This window comes from Armigeres subalbatus, chromosome 2, assembly GCF_024139115.2.
Source record: "Armigeres subalbatus isolate Guangzhou_Male chromosome 2, GZ_Asu_2, whole genome shotgun sequence".
Taxonomy (NCBI): domain Eukaryota; kingdom Metazoa; phylum Arthropoda; class Insecta; order Diptera; family Culicidae; genus Armigeres; species Armigeres subalbatus.
Genome location: NC_085140.1, coordinates 298,797,590 through 298,821,714, shown reverse-complemented (window position 1 = coordinate 298,821,714; position 24,125 = coordinate 298,797,590). Strand labels below are relative to the sequence as shown.

Sequence of the window (24,125 nt, the reverse complement as noted above, 5' to 3'; positions counted from 1 at the left end):
AATGACAATATTTGTGTAAAAATAAAAACAAAATGATAAAATATATGCATTGTTGATAAATTTCAACCAGTAGATTCGATAATGAAAACTATATGCTTCACTAATAATGACTCACTTTTATTCGTAATGCGTTTTATGTGCAGAAGAATGGAAAAACATTCGCGCCGCACATATAATATATAATGATTGAATCGACATGCATATATTAGTTCTACACATACTTTTTAAAAGTAAAAGTCACTGATCAAATTCTAAGTGCAAAGTTAATGTATATAATATGGATATTTATCTGAGTGTACATAACCGGTACCAAATAGCTTTTCATGAAAAGTTTCTATATTTGAGAAAACCCACGTTAGATGTCTTTCGCCATACAAATTTCTGTCGGTTAACTCATGCTGGCTATTTTGCGCATATACTATAGCGCCTGGATGTGACAGCGGCGGGTAGAAAATCAGCCACTGCCAATAATTCATTGTTCAGTATGTTCTTTAAGTAGTTCCTCCAGAAAAGCTCCCGCAAGTTTATTTTTTTGTCGTTCATTTAAAAATGATTTGTTTTGGAAAATCATCTTGGATCCCTCCGGAAATTCCCCAGTAATCTTTGTGTTCTTTTAAGAATCTTCCCAGAATAGTTTTAGCATTTCTTCCAAATTCTCTCGGGATTTTATTTATTGGAAAAGCCATATATTTTTTTCATTTTAAAACTCTCCGGATTCTTTCGGATGTTGTTACAATTTTTTTTCTCCGGAACATCCTTCAGAGAAAAAAACTGTGAAAGCATTCCTGCTGGAATTTGCCAAGAGATTCTTGTGGGAAAATTGGTGGCAATTTCATGAGGAATTTCTTCGACTGCAAGTATAAATCCCCGGAAGAAATTCCAGAAGGAATAACGGTGAAAAAAATTACTACGACGGGTCTTCAGCTAGCCTTGGGATCAAAAGCGTAGAATTGCCCTCCGGAGATGGCGAGTTCTATTCCCGATTCGGTCAAGGATGCTTTCGAATATACCTATATTTTCGAGATACATATCAAACCTTAGATGCCATATACTGATTTCCGAAAGTTAACTCCTGGTTTGCCGCTTAAAGTAGGCGATTCATTATTGAACTGTAATTTTTACATTTAATTTTATTTTGATTCACGAATCGTACCAAAGCCTTACTAATACCGGGTGTCATTTCAAAATTTCCAAATCGACCGCGTTACGTTGTGTTGAAAGATTTTAAACGTTAATATCGTCCAATGCAGTGAACGAATTTATACTGTAAGCCCATAAATCGACAGATTATAAGTGCATACTTGATAAGATCCGAAAACATTGTTTCAATAGGCCTAAAACTGTTTTCAATGCAAAACATTGAGTTCACGGGAACCTATAAATATGGGCTAATATGGGTACCGCAATTTCTGATTAGTATAGACACCAGCGAGATCAAGTGTCAGGAGTTCGAGACCCGATTTAGGAAAATTTTAAAATAATTATATGTAAAAAGCAATGAATCGCCTGCTTCGAGCGTGCTTACAGCGGCACACTAGGAGTTCACTTTCTGAAATCAGTATGGCGAAAGCATCTAAGGTAGGCGTAGTAGCGGACACCATCCTTCATAACCGGTACCAAATAGTTTTTCATGAAAAGTTCCTAATGAATCACATACAATGGTTGGTTTCCTACCCGCCACTGCCATATCCAGGCGCTAACGTATATGTAAAAGTAGCCAGCATGAGTTAACCACCTAAAATTTGTATGGCAAAAGACATCTAACGCAGGTTTCTCAACAGCAGGAGCTTTTCACGAAAATTTATTTGGTACCAGTTATGTATCCTATAGGAAGGTCTTTGCTACTACGCCTACCAAATATTTTTTCGATTAAGGTAATTATTTTCGAGATATTAAACTTTAGATGCCTTTCACCATACTGATCTCCGAAAGTTAACTCCTAGTTTGCTGCTCAAAGTAGGCGATTCATTCTGAGAAAACCCCGGTTAGATGTCTTTCGCCATACGAACGTATTGTTGAAGCCTTGGTTGGAGCAATGAATTATTGGCAGTGGCTGATTTTCGACCCGCCGCTATCACATCCAGGCGCTATAGTATATGCGCAAAATAGCCAGCATGAGTTAACCGCCAGAAAGTTGTATGGCGAAAGCCATCTAACGCGGGTTTTCTCAATGTTAGGAACTTTTCATGAAAAAATATTTGGTACCTGTTATGTAAGAAGGTGTCCGCTACTACGCCTTCCATAAATTTTTTCTATGAAGGTGCTCAGGCCTTGGAAAATTCGTTCAAAAATGAACGAATGCTTCGTTTTTAGCCCACAGTGAGGTTTTAATTTCGGTACACCGATTGATGTTCCTTCGATGACGTGCTGCTTACTGCACGAACAAGGGAAGAGGCAATTACAAAACATTCGTTTTATACATTGAAAGACGGGAGTTTTGAACGTGGCATCTTCACAAGCCGGGTACTACCGAAGAGGCATCGTTCAGTAGGGAAGCGTGAAATGAGGATGCTTCCTTCGTTCATCGGCAGTGTTTCATATGTAAGTGAGTGTTGTGTAAATACAAAACCACATTACCGGGAAAGAGATAGCCTGCATTATACACCTCTCTTTTACACATTAATTCCAACAAAAACGTGCAACTCAGTAGAAGTGAGGCAAGAGAGTTAAATATTCTCTGCACAAGCGGGTGCTTGATTTCACTCTTCAAGTGTTTCGTACAGCAGTGCCTTATAGAGCGAGGAAGCATTCTTCACTAAGCACTTTGAAACTGTTCTCTCATGAAGCTACCTTCCTCGGGAGTATATCTGGTGCTGATGCATAGGTCCTCATCTTCATTGCTTCATTCATCCAAGCCCTGAAGGTGCTTAATTTCGAGAAATCGAATCTTAGATGCCATACTTTCGCCATACTGATTTCAGAAAGTTAACTCCAAGTGTGCCGCTGTAAGCACGCTCAAAGCAGGCGATTCATTGTGAACATCACAAATGGTTTCCAGTGACGCCCAAACTCGTTTTCTGTGTTTACATTGAATTTTGACTTAAGATTGCTTTTTAGTTGGGCCATGACCCAACCAGTAGAGGCTAGGGTGGTTCAAAAAATCGATTTTGCTCCACAGTGCTCATCTGATTCTTTACCATGTTCTGAGTGTCCTCTGAAAATTTGAGCTCATTTGGATTAAAATTGATTTAGCACAAGCCGTTTCAAGTTTGCATGCAAATTAGTATGGGGAAATTTATTTTTTCATTATACTGTTAATGACGTCTCCATTGACGAATACATAGACGGAGGGGTGGCCATTTTTCCGGGCACCACTATATACCCCTGGGGAGTGACGGATTACAATTATTACAATCACTCGACCATTGAGAAGCCCCTCAATTCGAACCATGAAAACAAAAATGAAAATGACAACTGTTGTCAAACTGACGTGCACAGTTGTCATTTTCATTTTTGTTTTCATCTGAAAACCGATCGCACATCGAGTCCAATGGTTGTTCTCGTTTCCGATATGGAATCGCTCCAACAGCAGCACCAGCACCATTTATCGGGAAGTGAGGTTGCCGGTACACGCACCGGAGATGCTAGTGCTCCTATCACAACGATCACCACGACGACCAGCACCACCAGCTCCACCGCCGCAGTGCTACTTATTGCCGACCTGAGTTCAATTCGCATAAAAGGCGACGAATTGTCGCGGTCTGCTTCATCTCCTTTGGTAAGTGTTAACATTTCCTGAATCAAAATTTACGTTTGTTTTGTACTTAAATGCCAGTATTTACAGTGAATTGATCTATCTTCTCATACAGATGAGCAGCCGATCGAAGGAAATACCCGGCCTGGACAGCCAACGGTCTACCCACTGTCCGGTGGTACGGGAGGGTCCCGCGCTGGGTTGCAATTTCTGCTGGAACACAAGGAGAATACTGCGACGGAAAACCAAGTACCACTGTCCTGAGTGCCAGACGAACTTGTGCATTGCGCCTTGCTTCCAGGAGTATCACGAACGCCAATCGGCGGGGAACTCTGCCCTGACCAGCAACGACAGCGGTAGCGGCTGTGTGTATGGTGTAGGTGGATTGTACGCAAAAGTGGATCTCCGATTTGTTGAGAACCTTTACTTTTGCGGAATTGTGTCATTCTCTTTGTTGTTTTTGATGGGTAAGAATAGAACACACATTCAGACAATTGCTAGGAAGAAACATTTTTTGTAACGCTGCCTCCGGCTTGGATCGCTCCCCCGATCACGCTCGTCTACTCAGATTTACCTGGACCGTTTTACTGTATTCGGATTTTCTTTGAAATAATCAACCAACAGGCGGAAAAAGTATACTATTATTAACGAAGATGTTTTACAAATCAAATTCGGTAGAAAAACACACAAATCTGATAGAAGGCGACGATGATCGTAATCCCTTTTGTCGCGGAGTAACCGCTTGGAGGTTCAGGTCATATTTGTGAAAGTTTTCCCGTACAATATAAAATATTTGGACCGCCACCGGAAGTCGAACCCAGCCACCCTCAGCATGGTGTTGCTTTGTAGCTTCGAGTCTTACCGCACGGCTAAGGAGGGCCCTTAATTATTACGAATACATATCTTAGGATCACTTAAAAATGAACTTTTAATAGGATATCGGAAATCCACATAATACATCAATCGACTCAGCTCAATAAATTAATTGATTGGTTTGTTGCCTAATTGATTACTAAGTTGCTTGATTGCTTTATTAGTTGGTTGGTTGCTTGATTGATCGTAGCTTGCTTGAATGGTAGAATGGTGAGTTCCTTGATTGGTTGACTGGTTGGTTGCTTGATTTGTTAGTTAATTATTGGGTTGGCTGCTTGATTAATTGGTTGCTTAATTGGTGGGTTATTTGATTGGTCGGCTTGTTAGTTGATTAGTTGTTTTGTTGGTTGCTTGAATGGTTGATTGGTTAATTGGTTGGTTGATTGATTGATTTGTTAGTTGGTGAAATGATTATTTGCTTGATAAGTTAATTGGTTGATTGATAGCTTGTTTGATTCGTTAGTTGCTTGATTGGTTAATGGTTGCTTGATTGATTGGAAGTGGTCTTGAATGATTGTTTGCTTGATTGGTTAGTTGTTTGATTGGTTGGTTAGTTGCTTGATTGGTTAGTTGTTTGATTGGTTGGTTGCCGAATTGGTTGGTTAGTTACTTGATAGGTTAATTGGTTGCTTGATTTATTTTTAATTGATTGGTAGCTTACTTGAATGATTGAATGATTGGTTGCTTGGTTGATTGGTAAGATGCTTGTTAGGATGGTTGTTTAATAGGATGGTTGCCTAATTTAATTTATTGGTAGCTTGCTTGAATGGTTGATTGATTGTTTTGTTGGTTGCTTGAATGGTTTTTATGTTGGTTGCTTGAAAAAATTGATTGGGTTACTTGATTGATTAGTAGGTTGTTTGATTAGTTTGTTGTTTCATTGGTTGGTTGACAGGCTGGTGGATTGGTAGGTTGTTTGAATGGTTGGTTGGTTGATTGGTAGCTTGCTTGAATGGTTGAATAATTGGGTGGTTGGTTGGTTGATTTGTTAGTTGGTTGAATGGTTGGTTGGTAGCTCGCTTGAATGCCTAATTGTTTTATTGGTTGGTTAGTTGATTGGTAGCTTGCTTAAATAGTTGATTTATTGGTTGCTTGATTTTTTGGTCTGCTGGTTAGTTGATTATTTGTTTTTTGGTTGCTTGATTGGTTGATTAGTTGGTTGGTTGATTGATTGATCAGTTGATTTGTTAGTTGGGTAAATGTTTAATTGCTTGATTGGTTGGAAGTTGATTGGTAGCTTTACTTGAATGGTTGATTGGTAGATTGGTCAATGGTTGCATGATTAATTGGAAGTGGGTTAGAATGATTGTTTGTTTGATTGATTAGTTGGTTACTTGATTCGTTTGTTGTTTGGTTGATTTGCTGGTTAATTAGTTGCTTGATTGGATAATTGGTTACTTTATTGATTGGTTGCTTGATTGGTAACTTGCTTGAATGGTTGGTTGCTTGATTGGTTTATTGGTTGATTAGTTCACTGGTATCTTGCTTAAATGATTAATTGCTTGATTGGTTTGTTACTTGATTGATTTGTTGGTTGCTTAGTTGGGGGGTTGGTAGATTGATTAGTTGCTTGATTGGTTAATTGGTTGCTTGAGTGATTGGAAGTGGGCTTGAATGGTTGGTTGCTCGATAGGTTAGTAGCTTATTTGGTTGCTTGTGTAGTTGATTAGTAGTTTTATTGATTGCTTGAATGGTGAATTGATTGATTCTTTGATTGGTTGATTAGTTGGTTGGTTCATTGATTGCTTGGTTGATTGGTAGCTAGCTCACTAATAACTGTGGAAGTGCTTAATGAACACTAAGCTACGAGGCGGCTCTGTCCCAGTGTGGGGTGTAATGCCAATAAGAAGAAGGTATTGATTACCAAAGTTTCATGGTTTGCTAAGAACGGAATTTCAGTTAAATGTCTGCAAGCAGTTACGGTTTTACCTAGTCATTCGATAATAAATAGAAACCGGAAGCAGCTGTTGATCGTCGCAAACCTAAAAATAAGGTGGCATACTCCGACGGCCTTGTGTTGGAACCAATAAAGGGGTTCATGAATGCAACATTTGCTTTACTACGACTACCGATGCAGAAGATTATGAGAACGCCGGCGCTCAGATCCTCCACAGAAGCAAAATGGGAATATTGTCTCGCCAAATTCGGAAACTCGTCGAGAGCAGAAAATTAGTGAAACAGCTAATGAAAACAATATTCGCCAGATGCGCTCAATTTTTCATTGATTATATTTACGGAGATACATTTGCATGACTTGGTGACTCGCATTGCTGCCCACACTACCGTAATATGTAATAAATTACCGTAATGATTACGAATACATACCTATTTTAAGATCACTTCAAAACGAACTTTTGCTGAGAAGCCCGAAGATCCATATTGTTACACATCAATCGAAAGTGGCTAAGTTGCTTGATTGGTTGATTGCTTGTTTGCTTGTAGCTAGCTTGAATGGTTGAATGGTTTACTGGTTGATTGATTGGTTGTGGTTATTTAGTTGATTGGTTGATTAGTTGGTCGGCTGGTTAGTTGATAAGTTGTTTTGTTGATTGCTTGGTTAATTAGTTGGTTGGTTGCTTGATTGGTTGATTAGTTGGTTGGTTGCTTGATTGCTTGGTAGATTGGTAGCTTGTTTAACTGGTTGGTTACTTGATTGGTTGGTTGATTATTTGGTTGGCTGCTGCTTGATTTGTTAGTTGGTAGTATGGTATGATTGATTGGTTGGTTGCTTGACAGGTTGATTGATTGGTTAGTCGGCTGGTTAGTTGATTATTTGTTTTGTTGGTTGCTTGGTTGATTAGTTAATAAGTTGATTGGTAGCTTGCTTGAATGGTTGGTTGCTTGATTCGTTGGTTATTTGGTTGGTTGGTTGCAGCTTGATTTGTTAGTTAGAAGAATGGTTGATTGGTTGGTTGCCAATCCAACCAACCAATCAGGTTATATGATTGATTGGTTGCTTGATTGGTTGGTCGGCTGGTTAGTTGATACTGTTTTGTTCAACCGTCTAAGACGAGTTTAGGACTCTCCATTTAATTCCACCAATTATTTTGATATCTTTGCAGATACGTATTTCGACCACAACTGTATGGTCGTATTCAGTGTCTCGTACTCGACTGTTTTGTTGCTTGCTTGATTAGTTCGTTGGTTGAATAATTGATTGGTTGATTGGTAGATTGCTTGATTGGTTGGTTGATTGATTGATTGGTTATTTGGTTGATCGGTTGATTGGTTGCTGCTTGATTTTTTAGGTGGTAGAATGGTTGTTTGGTTGGTTGGTTGCTTGATTGTTTGGTTGATTGGTAGCTTGCCTGAATGGGTGATTGCTGGATTAGTTGATTGTTTACTTTACTGGTTGATTGAATGGTTGGTCGGCTGGCTAGTTGATTATTTGTTTTGTTGGTTGCTTGAATGGTTGATTTGTTGGTTGCTTATTTGGTTGATTAGCTTGTTGGTTGCTTGGTTTGTTAGTTGATTGATTGGTTGGTTATTTGGTTGCTTGATTGGTTGACTGGTTGGTTGGTTGCTTGATTTGTTAGTTGGTTGAATTGTTATTTGCTTAATTGGTTGATTAGCTGCCTAATTGATTGATTGGTAGGTTATTTGGTTGATTGGTTGCTTGACTGATTGATTGATTGATTGGTCGGCTGGTTAGTTGATTAGTTGATTTGTTGGATGCTTGAATGGTTGATTGGTTGGTTGCTTATTTGGTTGATTAGCTCGTTGGTTTGCTGGATTAGTTGATTGATTGGTGGTTGGTTACTTATTTGGTTGATTGGTTGCTTTACTTGATTGATTGGTTGTGGTTATTTAGTTGATTGGTTGCTTGATTGGTTGGTCGTCTCGTTAATTGATAAGGTGTTTAGTTGATTGGTTAATTAGTTGGTTGGTTGCTTGATTGGTTGGTTGGTTGCTTGATTGGTTTGTTGGTTGGTTGCTTGAATAGTTGGTTGGTTGCTTGATTGCTTGGTTGATTATTTGGTTGATTGCTGCTTGATTTGTTAGTTGGTAGTCTGGTTGATTGGTTGGTTGCTTGACAGGTTGATTGATTGGTTAGTAGGCTGGTTAGTTGATTAGTTGTTTGTTGGCTGCTTGGGTGATTGGTTAATAAGTTGATTGCTGGATTGGTTGGTTATTTAGTTGATTGGTTGTTTGATTGGTGATTGGTTGGTTGTTTGATTGGTTGATTAGCTGGTTGGTTGTTTGATTGCTTGGTTGATTGGTTGCTTGCTTGAATTGTTGGTTGCTTGATTGTTGGTTGGTTGCTTGACTGGTTGATTGGTTGGTTGCTTGATTGGTTAGTCGGCTGGTTAGTTGATTAGTTGTTTTTTTGGTTGCTTGGTTGATTGGTAGCTTGCTTGAATGGTTGGTTGTTTGATTAGTTAGTTGATTGATTCGTTGGTTATTTGGTTAGTTGGTTGCTGTTTGATTTGTTTGTCCAAGGGCTTGATGATCCCTCCCCAGGCCATCTGCGAGTTGTGGCGCCTGCCTAGGATGTGGTGAGGTTTGACAGTAGGCCCTGTTTAACCTCTATAAAAAGCTGCATGTATCCGCAAGTAGGCTCCGCCAAAGCGACCGTGTGCCGCTCAAAGTGCACAAGCCCAAGTCCTGGTGTTAGGTGGGACGCTAAACAGCCCTGACACGACGACCCTCCGACGAGACAGGATGTTTGCACAGGCCCAATAAGCCGCCTTTAAAACAACCATTACGAACGACATAACTAGAAGCTAATACGACTCGATACAATCGGCAACGACCTAGGCGACGAACAAAGGATCACGATTGGAAGCTTGGAACATGGAACTGCAAGTCTCTAGGCTTCGCAGGTTGCGACAGGATAATCTACGATGAATTATTATAAATTCAGTAGAAAATCGAATTATAGCCGCTATTGAAGTTGGATTTTTCTCACAATCTATACGTTAAACCAAATTTCGGAAGTAGTGCGCTGTATAGCACATCACCAAATAAAAACAGCGCACCATTTCCGAAGTTAGGTTTAACGTACGAATTGTGAGAAAAATCCAACTTTGTTAGCGGCTATAATTCGGATTTGCACTGAATTTATAATACATCCCCGCAACTTCGACGTCGTAGCGCTGCAGGAAATCTGCTGGACAGGGTTGGTTGGTTGCTGCTTGATTTGTTAGTTGGTAGAATGATTCATTGGTTGGTTGCTTCATTGTTGGTTGATTGATTGATTGTTTGGTAATTTGGTTGATTGGTTGCTTTACTGGTTGATTGGCTGGTCGGCTGGTTAGTTGATATGTTGTTTTGTTGGTTGCTTCAATGGTTGCTTGGTTGGTTGATTAGTTGATTCGTTGCTTGATTGATTGGTAGCTTGCTTGAATGGCTGATAGCTGGATTAGTTGGTTGGTAGCTTAATTGGTTGGTTATTTGGTTGATGGGTTGCTTTACCGTTTGATTGAATGGTTGGTCGGCTGATTGGTTGATTAGTTGTTTTTTGGTTTTTTGATTGGTTGATTAGTTGATTGATTGATTGATTGGTTGGTTGTTGCTTGATTTGTTGGTTGGTAGAACTGTTGATTAGTTGGTTCCTTGATAGTTGGCTGGTTGCTTCATTGTTTGTTGGTTGCTTGGTTGGTTATTTGGTTGATTGGTTTGCTTGATTGGATAATCCAGCAATCAGCCATTCAAGCAAGCTACCAATCAATCAAGCAACGACTCAACTAATCAACCAACCAAGCAACCCACAAAACAACATATCAACTAACCAGCCGACGAGCCAATCAACCAAGCAACCAAATTACCAACCAATCAATCAATCAACCAACAATGAAGCAACCAATCAATCAACCATTATACCAACTAACAAATCAAGCAGCAACCAACCAACCCATCAACCAAATAACTAACCAATCAATCGACTAACCATTCAAGCAAGCTACCAATCAACTTATTAATTAATCAACCAAGCAACCAACCAAACAACTAATCAACTAACCAGCCGACTAACCAATCAACCAGTAAATCAACCAACCAACAATCAAGCAACCAACAATTCAAGCAAGCTACCAATCAACCAAGCAATCAAGCAACCAACCAGCTAATCAACCAATCAAACAACCAACCAATAACCAATCAACTAAATAACCAACCAATCAACTAACCAACCAATCTAGCAATCAACTTATTAATCAATCAACCAAGCAGCCAACATAACAACTAATCAACTAACCAGCTTACTTATCAATCAATCAACCTGTTAAGCAACCAACCAATCAACCATACTACCAACTAACAAATCAAGCAGCAATCAACCAAGCAATCAAGCAACCAACCAATCAAGCAACCAACCAACCAATCAAGCGACCAACCAACTAATTAACCAATCAACTAAACAACTTACCAATTAACGAAACGACCAACCAATCAATCAAGTAAAGCATCCAATCAACCAAATAAGTAACCAACCACCAATCAATCAACTAATCCAGCAACCAACCAATTAAGCAAGCTACCAATCAACCAACTAACTAATCAACCAATCAACCAACAAGCTAATCAACCAAATAAGCAACCAACCAATCAACCATTCAAACAACCGACAAAACAACTAACCAGCCGACCAACCATCCAATCAATCAGTAAAGCAAACAATCAACCAAATAACCAACCAATTAAGCAACCAACCAACTAATCCAGCAATCAGCCATTCAGGCAAGCTACCAATCAACCAAGCAATCAAGCAACCAACTAATCATCAACCAAGCAAACATTGAAACAACCAACAAAACAACATATGAACTAACCAGCCGACCAACCAATCAAGCAACTAATCAATCAACCAGTCAATCAACCAATCAACCAAATAACCTGATTAGTTGGTAAGATTTAGAACCAATCAACAATCAAGCAACCAACCAACCAATCAACCATTCTACCAACTAACAAATCAAGCAGCAACCAATCAACCGATCAACCAAATAACCAACCAATCAATCAACCAACCAATCAAGCAATCTACCAATCAACCAATCAATTATCCAACCTACGAACTAATCAAGCAAGCAACTAAACAGTCGAGTCAAGTACGAGACACTGAATACGACCACACAGTTGGGGTCGAAATACGTATCTGCAAAGATATCAAAATAATTGGTGGAATTAAATGGAGAGTCCTAAACTCGTCTTAGACGGTTGAACAAATCAGTATCAACTAACCAGCCGACCAACCAATCAATCAACCAGGCAAGCAACCAATCAATCAAATAACCTGATGGGTTGGTTGGATTGGCAACCAACCAACTATCAATTGGTTGATTATTTGTTTTTTTTTGGTTTCTTGATTGGTTGATTAGTTGATTGATTGATTGATTGGTTGGTTATGCTTGATTTGTTAGTTGGTAGAACTGTTGATTAGTTGGTTCCTTGATAGTTGGCTGGTTGCTTAATTGGTTGGTTAGTTGCTTCATTGTTTGGTGGTTGCTTGGTTGGTTATTTAGTTGATTGGTTGCTTGATTGGCTAATCCACCAATCAGCCATTCAAGCAAGCTACCAATCAATCAAGCAACGAATCAACTTATCAACCAACCAAGCAACCATTGAAGCAACGAACAAAACAACATATCAACTAACCAGCCGACCAGCCAATCAAGCAACCAAACAATCAACCAGTCAAGCAACCAATCAACCAAATTACCAAACAATCAATCAATCAACCAACAATGACCAACAATCCAATCAATCATTCTACCAACTGAAAAATCAAGCAGCAACCAACCAACCCATCAACCAAATAACTAACCAATCAAGCAACCTAGCAATCAACTTATTAACCAATCAACCAGGAATCCAACAAAACAACTAATCAACTAACCAGCCGACTAACAATCAATCAACCAGTCAAGCAACCAACCAACCAACTATAAACCATTCAACAATTCTACCAACTAACAAATCAAGCAGCAACCAAACAATCAATCAATCATTCTACTAACTAACAAATCAAGCAACCAACCAATAATCAGGCAACCAACCAACTAATCTACCAATCAAGCAATCAACAAATCAACTAATCAACTCATCAAGCAACCGACCAATAATCAACCAACCAACTAATCAATCAATCAACCAATCAAGCAACCAATCAACTGAATAATTAACTAGTCAACGATTCCAGCAACCAACCAATCAAGCAAGCCACCAATCAACTAATCAAGCAACCAACTAATCAGCCATTCAAGCAACCAACAAAACAACTAATCAACTAACCAGCCGACCAACCAATCAATCAACCAGTCAAACAACCATTCAACCAAATAACCAACCAATCAAGCAACCAACCAACTATGAAGCAACCAACCATTCAACAGTTCTACCAACTAACAAATCAAGCAGCAACCAACCAAATAATCATTCTATTAACCAACAATCAACCAACCAACCAATCAACTAAATAACCAATCAATCAACCAACAAACAAATGAAGCAAACCAAACAACCAATTAAGCAACCAACCAACTATCAAGAAACTAACTAATCAACAATTCTACCTACTAACAAATCGAGCAACAACCAACCAATCAACTAATCAATCAATCAATCAACTAATCAACCAATCAAGAAACCAACAAAACAACTAATCAACCAACCAGCCGACCAACCATTCAATCAAACGGTTAAAGCAACCCATCAACCAAATAACCAACCAACTAATCCAGCAATCAGCCATTCAAGTAAGCTACCAATCAATCAAGCAACGAATCAACTAATCAACCAACCAAGCAACCAACAAAACAACATGTCAACTAACCAGCCGACAAACCAATCAAGCAAGCAATCAACCAACCAATCAATTATTCTACCATCTAACAAATCAAGCAGCAATCAATCAAATAACCAACCATTCAAGCAAACTACCAATCAACCAAGCAATCAAGCAACCCACCATTCAAGCAAGCTACCAATCAACCAAGCAATCATTCAACCAACCAACTAATCAACCATTCAAGCAACCAACAAAACAACATATGAACTAACGAGCCGACCAACCAATCAATCAATCACTCAAGCAACCAATCAACCAAATTACCAACCAATCAAGTAATCAATAAACAAAAAAGAAACCAACCAATCAACCATTCTTCCAACTAACAAATCAAGCACCAACCAACTAACCAAATAACCAACGAATCAATCAACTAACTAATCAAACAACCAACCATTCAAGCAAGCTACCAATCAACTTATTAACCAATCAACCAAGCAACCAACAAAACAATTAATCAACTAACCAGCCGACTAACCATTCAAGCAACCAACCAACAATTAATGCAAGCTACAAATCAACCAAGCAATCAAGCAACCAACCAGCGAATCAACCAATTAAGCAACCAACTATTCTACAACCAACTATCAATCAATCAAGCAACCAACCAATTAGCCATCCAAGCAACCAACAAAACAACTAATCAACTAACCAGCCGACCAACTAATCAAGTAATCAATCAACCAACCAGTCAAGCAGGGTCTCCAGCAGCCGAGCAAAGGCGTAGGATTGCCAATCCGCAGATGGCGAGTTCGATTCTCGGTCCGGTCTAGGATGTTTTCGGGTTGGAAACATTCTCGACACCCTGGGCATAGTGTATCCATTGTACTTGCCACACAAGATACATACTCATGCAATGGCGGGCATAGAAAAGCTTTCAATTAATAACTGAGGAAATGCTAATAGAATACTAAGTTGAAAAGCTAGGCCAAGTTCCAGTTGGAATGTAGAGCCATTTGTAGGATCTGATTCGGCCTTCAATCCTTACAATGTGATCACTAGAACATTAGAGAATTAGGTTCTCTAAGAAACGTCATGATTTGGCTGAGGTTGATAACTAACTGCCAATTCTTATTACCGACTACTGTGTCGTTTCAGTTATTAATATTGCCGTAGCAATCGTTAAGTTGTATACTTCATTTTAAACTCTGTATATCCGGTTTCAGCAGTGACATATCACAGAGAGAACCCTACACCATTGAAGAAGAAGAAGAAGAACCAGTCAAGCCACCTATCAATCAAATAACCAACCAATCAACCAAATAACAAAACAACTAATCAACTAACCAGCCGACCAACCAATCAATCAACCAGTCAAACAACCAATAAACTAAATAACCAACCAATCAAGCAACCAACCAACTGTGAAGCAACCAACCATTCAACGGTTCTAGGTTCTACCAACTAACAAATCAAGCAGCAACCAACCAATTAATAATTCTACCAACCAACATCCAATCAACTAAATAACCAATCAATCAACCAACAAACAATGAGCAAACAACCAACAAATATATTAAGTGTCTATATCCACTTATAAACAGAAAGTCAAAACTTTGTCTTAAGAACAAACTTTTGATTTACAAACAAATTTTTAGACCAGCCATGTTGTATGCTGTGCCAATATGGACTAGTTGCTGTAATACCAGAGAGAACGCACTTCAGAGGATTGTTCCTCCTCGGACCACCACGATTACCAGATGGTCTTCCTTCAGTCCCTCCTCGGTGAGGTTGTGACATGTTCGTTTCAACAATTCTGTCGAAAAATCGCATGGCGGGAATGAGTAGAGCACACCGGTTGCTTCCGTTTCTTTATTGAGTAAGGATATAACGCCGGCCGCTTCTTTCTGCTTCAGGTAGGACACGAGATTACGCAGTGGACGCGTCTGAACACTGGCATCATCCGACGATGCTACCGATGACGTCGATCCCGGCAGGCCGAGGAAGATTACGTGCGACGATGACGTCGATATGCGCTTCTGCACATCTTCCAACTTGGGTTGATCGAGGCGTAGTCGCTGAGTAATACGAAGGTGATGTTTACCTTCCTCGTCTTTCATCAGGCTGTCCACTATTTCGTGGTCTCCGTCCGTTAGGTGCAACTTGACGGGGAATAGTGTTCAGCGCCCCTTGCCAGACTGTGGTAGATTTCCGTGCCACTTCTGGTATTAACGTTCTTGCATTCGATAACATGCCATTCCTACAAGAAGACGAATCAGAATCAGCCGGACTGCGTCGCCTCGGTGAATGGGAGCGAGATCTATCGATTCCTGGTTCACGAACGACGGCGTGAATCATATTTGCCATCGACTCCTGATCGACGCCATTCATCATTGTCCCCGTGGTGCGGTGGGCCATCACGATGAAAACCGCCACGGAAACCACCACGGCCGCGGAACGGTCTTCCACCATAGCCGTACGATGAATTTTCCTCGTATGATGCACCGCCTTCCGGATATTCGTAGTCGCGGCCGCGACGATACTCACCACCTTCCTCAAAACCTCCACTGCTCTTTGAGAACGATGGTGTTGTTCCGTTATCAGCAAAATCGATACGAAGGATACGAAACGGAACACATCGGTGGCGGGAATGAATTCCAGCAGGCGCGTGGTGAATTCATCACAGGCGAAATTTGAAGCTGCCGATACGAGAACGTTGGCTTTGGGTTGTAGTTTCTAAATTTGTAAAACTGCCTCTACGATAGTTGAACTTTTTTCAGTACCGGGTGGTCCAAATAATATGTACGGAGCAGGGAACGAAGTCCGATTCACGATATTTCGCACAGCAGACAGCTGCTCGTGATTTGTTGCGACATATTTGTTGAACCATTGAAAACTGAAAAACGCACTGTATTGCATTATTTGAGTTCAAACATTTTGTAACACAACTCACCTCTCGTATATGATCTTTTTTTCCATCGGTACCGGATACTGATTCAACAGCGGACAATGAATCGTTGGTTTCTTCAAAATTAGCTGCTCTTTCACGAAATGATTCAACACGGTCACTTGCAGGTGGTAAAGTTCCAATATTTCTGTCTTTGAGTCCGCCAGTCCAACCAATATCAGTCCGTAGCTTCTATCCAGCTCCGACAGCAGGCAACTGTCGAAGCAAAACTTTGAAACCGTACCCCAAGGAAGGCGCATCTCGCTTTCAATCAGCATCTTCATGTGACCGTCTGCCAGGTGGATGTAGGCCCGGCTGAGTCGCAACACCGAATGGGGTCACACGTTCCGCACGTACACCAACGTTCTGGCGTAATCGGGACGGTAGTCCAAACGCACGGCCTAACTCGGTTCCTCCAGAAGGTAGTCATCAACCTGACGAATGAAACCAAATATGCGTCCGTGTTTCGTCATCTTTGCACTGTAACCGGCATAAATAGCAGTACCACGGAATGTGACTCATCTGCTGGTAATCGCGGGAGAAGCTCCGAACGTGTCGCAGTTTGTATGGACGTTCTTTGCTCTTTGACGACGTTGTTTCGGCTTTATCGCACTTTGGCTGTAAGATATTTTTTTAGTTTAAGATGTTTTTGGAGATGAATAGGTTGTTCACTCTGGCATTTCTGTTAGACAATCTTACCTTTTCGGTTGCGACCTTACTTTTATCAATTTTCGATGATGAATTAGAAATCATTTTCACGCGTTGGAGTAATCGATCTGATAGCCACAAAATCTCGGGTACTTATTCAAAAGGACGTATGTGACTTTGTAAACAAAGATGCAAACGTCGATTTGTCCAATCTGGTGGCATCCTCACGCAAATCAACACCACCAACAGGTAGCCGAAGGCTTCTCCTATAAGAGAAGCCTTCGGCTATATATTGGTTTGCGTGGGAGTGCCATCAGATTGGACAAATCGACATTTGAATCTTTGCTTGTAAAATCACATACGTCCTTTTGAATAAGTACCCGAGATTTATGTACGATGCAAAACCGCGAAACGACGTCGCAAGGTGAGGGCGAGAAAAACAGACAAACTGTCAAAACGTCAAGAGGGGTAAGTCAGCGCTCGTAAAATATTTATGTATAATGTAATTCGTCACCCACGAGGGGTATTTTCTTCAAAATGAAGAAGAAGACATGGTGCCCGATTTTTTGATGGCTTTATACCGGACATTTCGGTCTATGTATTCGTCAATGGTATGAATGACGTCTCCCCTTTAAACGCAGGTTGGGGTTGCTCCGTCTTTTCACGGTCTTAATCTTCCAGCTGGCGCTTTTTCCTCCGACAAATCGAGTTTTGTCTGTTCCGCGCCCGTTTGTGTCGTGCCTCGTTCGCCTTCGTGCGGTATTGAAGCAATCTCGCCCATGCTGCATTCTTCTCTTCCATTAACTGCTCACATTCGCCGTCATGCCAGTTGTTTCTCTGATCCGGGAGCACCGTGCCTAGTGCAGCGGTTACGGTGCTTCCAATGGCGGGATCGAATATCTCTATAGCCATCTTCAAGAGTCGCTGCGCCCGAGGCTGCGCCTAGTTGCTCTTCCGTTGGGAGTGCCACATCCAGCTGATGCGCGTAGTCTTGGACTAGTCTACCGTCTTGTAGCCGCCCAATGTTTAGGCGCGGCGGACGACTCCGACGCGTGGTGTACACAGTCGAGAGTTTTGAGTGCAGACATTCAATATTCGCACTGCGGTAAGTGCGGACGTTCGTGATGTCGGAGAAGAATTTGCCGTCGATTTAGTTTTCCGTTATCTGATTAGGTGATTTCCATATGGCCTTGTGGATATTCTTGCGGGGGAAGAAGGTGCTTCGGACTGCAAAGTTTATGCATCGTTGGCCGTTGTCGTTCGATACGGTTTGCAGACCCTCCGGTCCGATGACCGGCCTTTACATTTCCTCCCTTCCTACCTAAGCGTTCATGTCACCAATGAAGATTTTGCCATCCCGCAGTGGGCATCCATCGTATCTCTGCTCCAACTGTGAATAGAACGCTTCTTTCTTGTCGTCGGATCTCCCTTCGCGTAGGCAGTGCACGTTGATGATGCTATAGTTGAAGAAACGGCCTTTTATCCTCAGCTTGCACAGTCTTGCGTTGATTGGCTGCCACCCAATCACACGTTGGCGCATCTTGCCCAGCACTATGATGCCGGTTCCCGGCCCGTTGGTAGTGCCACAGCTTTGGTAGAAGGTAGCCACTCGATGCCCGCTTTTCCACACTTTCTGTCCTATCCAGCAGATTTCCTGCAGCGCTACGACGTCGAAGCTGCGGGGATGTAATTCATCGTAGATTATCCTGTCGCAACCTGCGAAGCCTAGCGACTTGCAGTTCCATGTATTTCAATTCAGTAGAAAACCGAATTATAGCCGCTAACGAAGTTGGATGTTTCTCACAATCCATACGTTAAACCTAATTTCGGAAGTGGTGCGCTGTATAGCGCATCATCTAGTGAAAACAGCGCACTACTTCCGAAGTTAGGTTTAACGTATGGATTGTGAGAAAAATCCAACTTCATTAGCGGCTATAATTCGGTTTTCCACCGAATTGATAATACCAAACTTCCAATCGCCTAGGTCGTTGTCGATTATATCGAGTCGTATTATCTTCTATGTCGTTCGTAATGGTTGTTTTTGAAGGCGGCTTATTGGGCCTGCGCAAACCTCCGGTCTCGTCGGAGGGTCTTCGTGTCTGGTATGTTTAGCGTCCCACCTAACACTAGGACTTGGACTTGTGCGCTTTGAGCGGCACACGGTCGCTTTGGCGGAGGCTACTTGCGGATACATGCAGCTTTTGGTAGAGGTTTAACAGAGCCCACACGTAAAAAAATAACCTTATATGTTATGGCAAAAAACCATTCGAAAATACTTATACTCTTCATTATGTCACCTAATGAATGATCCCATATCAAAAAGCTAATAACATTCATAAGTTAATGAAAAGTATAAGTTTCCGAATGTATGTGACTAATGCGATGTATAAGTTTTTTCTTACACATTTCATTAAGCGCCTGCTTTGGCAAAAAAGTATTAGAAATATTAATAATAAACAACATTAATTTTTTTTACGTTTAGAAGAACTTTCAATGAATCGCCTGCTTTGAGCGTGCTTACAGCGGCACACTAGAAGTTAACTTTCTGAAATCAGTATGGCGAAAGGCATCTAAGGTTCGATTTCTCAAAATTAAGCACTTTAATCGAAAAAATATTTGGTAGGCGTAGTAGCAGACACCATCCCTCATAACCGGTACCAAATAGTTTTTCATGAAAAGTTCCTAATTTTGAGAAAACCAGCGTTAGTTGTCTTTCGCCATACAAATTTCTGGCGGTTAACTCTTGCTGGCTATTTTGTGCATATACTATAGCGCCTGGATGTGGCTGCGGCGAGTAGAAAATCAGCCACTGCCACTAATTCATTGACGATAAAATCAGCTGTTTTTAAACGTCTCGTGAAAAGGCCTATAATCCTAATCCTAAAAACAAAATCCCGGCGGCCGAACCCGCATCCCTCTTTGTTTTGTTTATACGATCCTATCAATGCAAATTGCAACCCATCGATAGATTGACAGCTGTTGTAGTTGTCTCGTTGTCGGCGCCCGCGTCTGCTGTTTGGAAATGTAATCATTTTTGTAACCGAAAATTAAAAACACGCTTATTTCTTATGTTAAATGTTAAGTATTTATTAAAATTTAGTGTTATCAGGTTCATCTTCAGTCGCTTAGTGAAATAAAGTGTTCTATGATGAGTGTGACAACTGATAAATGTAACGGCATACATAAGCGAAAAAAGCGGGTGATCCGACTTGTCGAACGTCCTTCCTCCGAGCTGGTTTCGGAGTCGCCGTCAGTACGTCGAATCCAGATCAAATACAGCACCTGTCCCAATCCGCTGTATGAACGGTTACTACAGGAGATGATTGTAGAGGCACAAGAGAAGGATGCCAAAAGTCGTATGGTTCTACAAAAGGCACTGGCATCTTTGAAGCGATATCCGTTGCCAATCTACCGGCCGAGAGACTGCGCCATTCTGGTCGGATTTGGGATGGGAGTTTGCGAAAGTTTGACTTCAAGACTGGCGAATTATGCGAAACAAGGTTGCGGTCAGTTCGATAGAGAAGTGAACAAAGCGGAGATCGAGAGAGTGTTGAACGATAAGGAAGGTGACTATTGCATGCAATTATTAACTCCGGAGGACGATCAGCATTCAGTGGAAGAATCAGGTATTTTCGTAACGACTGTGATTTAGAAGATTTGTGTTTAAATGATTCTTCATTGCAGACAAACCAGACAAAGAGATGGTGGAACAAAGTGACGAGATTTTTAAGATACCGGATGATTCAGTATTTGATAATATGGATTTGCTGGATAATCTACATTTGAGGGTGTCGAGCCCGAAGGCTATTTTATTGGTGGACACACAAGAAACTATTGGCAAATCAAAAACCTATCTGGATTACACCTTAAAAGAACTTAAACAGCACAATATTGAGTATGAAGTCCGGCGTTTAAGCGTCGGCGATTTCTTATGGATTGTTCGCGATGATAGTGGAGAGGAATTCATCCTCCCCTATATTGTAGAACGGAAGCGGATGGACGATTTGGCGAGTAGCATAAAGGACGGTCGGTTTCATGAGCAAAAGTTTCGACTTAAACAGTGCCGATTGGCAAATGTGGTGTATTTGATTGAGCATCTGGGAAACAATCGTCAGGTGGGTGTTCCTGAAGCAACGCTTTCCCAGGCTGTATTGAATACCTTTGTTCAGGATTTCACGGTCAAGTACACTGAGAATAATCACCATACGGTGCTGTATTTGTCCACGATGACCAAACTGTTGAACAAGAACCTTTTGGTAAGTATGTTTCAAGAAAAATGTTATCCGTTTTTACATTTTCTGTTTTCTCATTATAATTGAAAATGTTATCCAGCAGACATATGGAACTATATATATATATTTATTCAGACTAAGGCCGAAGGGAACTAACCATTATCTTAATTATTCTTACTTTTGTTTAAGAAACGTTTTTTGTCTCTCTTTTTTGTATCAGGGCAAAACTTTCTGGAACACCACCAATTTATCTTCGGAGACGACTTCCTCCAAATTTGACATCCAACAAAGCACCATTCCGTTGATCTCATTTGAAAGCTTTAGCAAGCAATCGTCCAAAACGGGAGACAGCACGGTGAGAGAAATCTTCATGAAACAGTTGCTGCAAATCAAGCTTCTCACGATTGATAAAGCGAACGCAATCGTGGACAAGTATCCCACTCCAAAGAAACTATATTTGGCGTATGAGAAATGCACCAGCGAGGCGGAGAAGGAGAAACTTCTAAACCTACCGTACGGGCCAGCGAAGACGATGATCGGATTGAAGTTGAGCAAAACGATTTATCAATTATTCATGAGCGATGTCTATGGCAAATGAGGTGAGTTTATTTTATCCATTCTAAAATATCAGATTTTCAAGCCATGTAACAAAAGGATAGACCTTAGTGTAGACTCCGGGTGACCCGGCCAAGCCACAGTATTTTCCAAAGGATGTTACTCCGATAATCGTGTACGTACAATAGACATTTTCGTCGTTGTAGACCTGGAGTGGGCCTCCCGAGTCTCCCTGAAATTGAAAGTGATTCAGAATTTTACGCTTATACGGGAAGTTTTATCGCTTTCACGTCTTACCTGGCAAGTATCTTTAGAAGAATCTCTCGAACCTGCACAAATCTGCGTTTCTTGTTTTAAGCCATCCTTTAGCTTTCGGTTCGCCTCAAACTGCACAGAGCATTCTTCATAGCCGAACATATCCAAAACCACCTTGAGCAAAATGGGACTCGTAGCCTCTCCATATCCGATAGTGCCCCATCCTGTGGCAATGGCACGATGGTTCTTCAGTTCACTGCTCATCGGAAGGCAAATCGGACGAATGTACGGCGACAGGATCACTTTGCGGTCGAGCTTGATCAGGGCGATATCGTTGTACTGCGATGTGAGCCGATAGTCCGGATGGGGGATCGTTTCGGCAATGGTAAAATCCTCCGGGAAAGCTTCATCGTTTGAGGAGTCCAAGGCAAGCTCACCGAGGCGGACCATGGTTGCGGGACCACTAGAACGGATGATTTTTTTGTTAAATATTTTGCATATGCACAGTAAATGTTTCGAAATGGAGAGATTGATATGAAATTTGCAAATAAAAATCTACGTGTCTTGGAGGGACTCGAACCCTCAACCTCCTACTCTCTAGATAGGCGTGATAACCCCTACACAACAAGACCACTTAAAGGTCACGTTTGCGGAAAAGCCATCAGAATCCGAGTACCAATCTCCACCGCGGTTAGCTCTCTTTTTTGCAAATTGAATATCTTTCGGATGCTTGATTTGTCCAATCTCCACATGTGCTTTACTGTTGTATATCCACAGTCAAGCGAGTGCACATTGTTTATTAAACGAGAGGATCGCACTCCATGCCTCCCAGCAACGGGCTGGGCGGGCTGGTATAGAATGCGAATCAATCGCACTCTGCTGTGCCATAGGCTTGCTTGGCTAAAGCATTTGATGAGTTTGATTGCCTTACGTAAGCGGTCGCGTATACTCAGACGACTAATGCCGGTGGAAGACCGACACTTGATTACAATTAATTGCATATTATTCGGCAACTCGGCCGTACGAAAACCATTTTTTTGTTAAATATCTTGGCTGTGCATATGCCGTCTTCTTCTGCCTATCTTCCACCTATCTTCCACTTCCGCAGAGCAGTGCAGGATTATGGAGAAAATTGGCATCAACACGAAGTCGTCGATGGAAAGTGTTAAAGTGAAAACGGTGAACAAAGGTCACTCTCTGGTGATTACGAATGAATAGAAGAAAGAAAACAAGTGCCTAAAGTGTAGAAACAATCACGAGCTCTGAAAAAGTGAGCAATTCAAAAACATGATAATAAGTGATAAATACAGCAAGATTTTTTTATGTACAGGTTATCCGACTTCGTCAGTAGATGGGAATAACCAGCGCGGGGGGGGAACATAAATTTTCAGTGCAAAACGTAAATAAACGAGCATAAATTCCATACAAAAATCCAAGATGGCTGAGTTAGGGATATTGACAAGTCAGAACACCCCCCAATAAATGCATCCTGAAATACAGTGCGTTGAGAAAGTGCGGCTTATGCTTCAATGAATTATTGGCAGTGGCTGATTTTCTACCCGCCGCTTCCACATCCAGGCGCTATAGTATATGCGCAAATAGCCAGCATGAGAACCGCCAGAAATTCGTATGGCGAAAGACATCTAACGCGGGTTTTCTCAACATTACGAACTTTTCATGAAAAATTATGTGGTGTCGGTTATGAAGGATGGTGTCCGCTACTACGCCTACCGTGAAGTACCCTAATTTCGCGCACTTAAGATCTGACAAAGTTAAAACGTCCATAAAAAAACATGTAGTGGCCATTTGTAAACATTTGCTACTGCATCACGTAGTAGAAGTTGTCTATGTTCTCAAAAAATGTTACTTGCAAATTTTGCTGCTATTTAAAAAATGGAGTATGAATCTGAGACCGTTGTATGCTCCTTATTTCGCGCAAGAAAATAGTATAGTTTCTAATTTCGCGCAAAAGTGTTCCTAACTTCGCTCATGTTTGGAATTGAATATCGTTATTGTTATTATTATAATCAATTAACCAATAGAAGCATGCATCCATTGTTCAAAATATGCAGATAACGGTATCAGACAGCCGTCAGTGACCCATTCTTTAGTCGAAATGGTATGTGCCTATATTTCGACCCTGGAGCTTTGCTTAGATTTTACTTTTACTTTATTTAAGTCATAATTCCTAAA

General features: G+C 41.0%; 4 protein-coding genes across 6 annotated transcripts in view; 2 read left to right on the top strand and 2 right to left on the bottom strand.

The window, feature by feature from the left end:
* Positions 1 to 3,445: 3,445 nt before the first annotated feature.
* On the top strand, positions 3,446 to 4,615 carry LOC134216597 (uncharacterized). Its single transcript, XM_062695463.1, has 2 exons — positions 3,446 to 3,718; positions 3,810 to 4,615. Exons 1-2 carry the CDS (start codon positions 3,491 to 3,493, stop codon positions 4,212 to 4,214), a joined length of 633 nt encoding a protein of 210 aa, XP_062551447.1. The 5' UTR covers positions 3,446 to 3,490; the 3' UTR covers positions 4,215 to 4,615.
* Positions 4,616 to 14,620: 10,005 nt separating this feature from the next.
* Positions 14,621 to 17,093, bottom strand: LOC134216596 (uncharacterized). 2 transcript variants are annotated; one of them, XR_009980735.1, is made up of 3 exons: positions 16,942 to 17,093; positions 16,249 to 16,860; positions 14,621 to 16,191 (listed from the first exon to the last, which is right to left on the bottom strand). XR_009980735.1 is itself a non-coding variant. In XM_062695462.1 (2 exons), exons 1-2 carry the CDS (start codon positions 16,524 to 16,526, stop codon positions 16,032 to 16,034), a joined length of 438 nt encoding a protein of 145 aa, XP_062551446.1. In that variant the 5' UTR covers positions 16,527 to 17,093; the 3' UTR covers positions 14,621 to 16,031. The 2 variants fall into 2 exon arrangements, 1 of the variants encoding a protein (XP_062551446.1); XM_062695462.1 differs by having other exon boundaries at positions 16,249 to 17,093.
* A 2,783-nt stretch (positions 17,094 to 19,876) lies between these two features.
* LOC134212469 (crossover junction endonuclease MUS81) overlaps positions 19,877 to 24,125 on the top strand; it is a 43,470-nt gene continuing 39,221 nt past the window's right edge. The window contains exons 1-4 of one of the 2 annotated variants that reach the window (XM_062690368.1): positions 19,877 to 20,516; positions 20,575 to 21,146; positions 21,343 to 21,721; positions 21,782 to 21,894. In XM_062690368.1, the coding sequence (XP_062546352.1) occupies positions 20,036 to 20,516; positions 20,575 to 21,146; positions 21,343 to 21,720 (1,431 nt within the window). In that variant the 5' untranslated portion in view covers positions 19,877 to 20,035 and the 3' untranslated portion in view covers position 21,721; positions 21,782 to 21,894. Of the gene's footprint in view, positions 20,517 to 20,574; positions 21,147 to 21,342; positions 21,722 to 21,781; positions 21,895 to 24,125 lie in introns of those variants that run through there. The other variant, XR_009979284.1, reaches the window with a different exon arrangement.
* LOC134212470 (venom protease-like) overlaps positions 21,683 to 24,125 on the bottom strand; it is a 28,283-nt gene continuing 25,840 nt past the window's right edge. Inside the window, exons 4-5 of the mRNA XM_062690369.1 lie at positions 21,975 to 22,395; positions 21,683 to 21,909 (exon numbers count right to left, since the gene is read on the bottom strand). Coding sequence (XP_062546353.1) covers positions 21,742 to 21,909; positions 21,975 to 22,395 — 589 coding nt within the window. The 3' untranslated portion in view covers positions 21,683 to 21,741. The remainder of the gene's footprint in view (positions 21,910 to 21,974; positions 22,396 to 24,125) is intronic.

Bases quoted from the DNA above. Each gene is read 5' to 3' on its own strand.
- LOC134216597 (XM_062695463.1), top strand. From the start codon at position 3,491: ATGGTTGTTCTCGTTTCCGATATGGAATCGCTCCAACAGCAGCACCAG. The intron at 3,719-3,809 runs GTAAGTGTTAAC...CTTCTCATACAG, and splicing joins GGTCTGCTTCATCTCCTTTG to ATGAGCAGCCGATCGAAGGA.
- LOC134216596 (XM_062695462.1), bottom strand. From the start codon at position 16,526: ATGAAGATGCTGATTGAAAGCGAGATGCGCCTTCCTTGGGGTACGGTT. The intron at 16,192-16,248 runs GTGAGTTGTGTT...TGCGTTTTTCAG, and splicing joins AAAAAGATCATATACGAGAG to TTTTCAATGGTTCAACAAAT.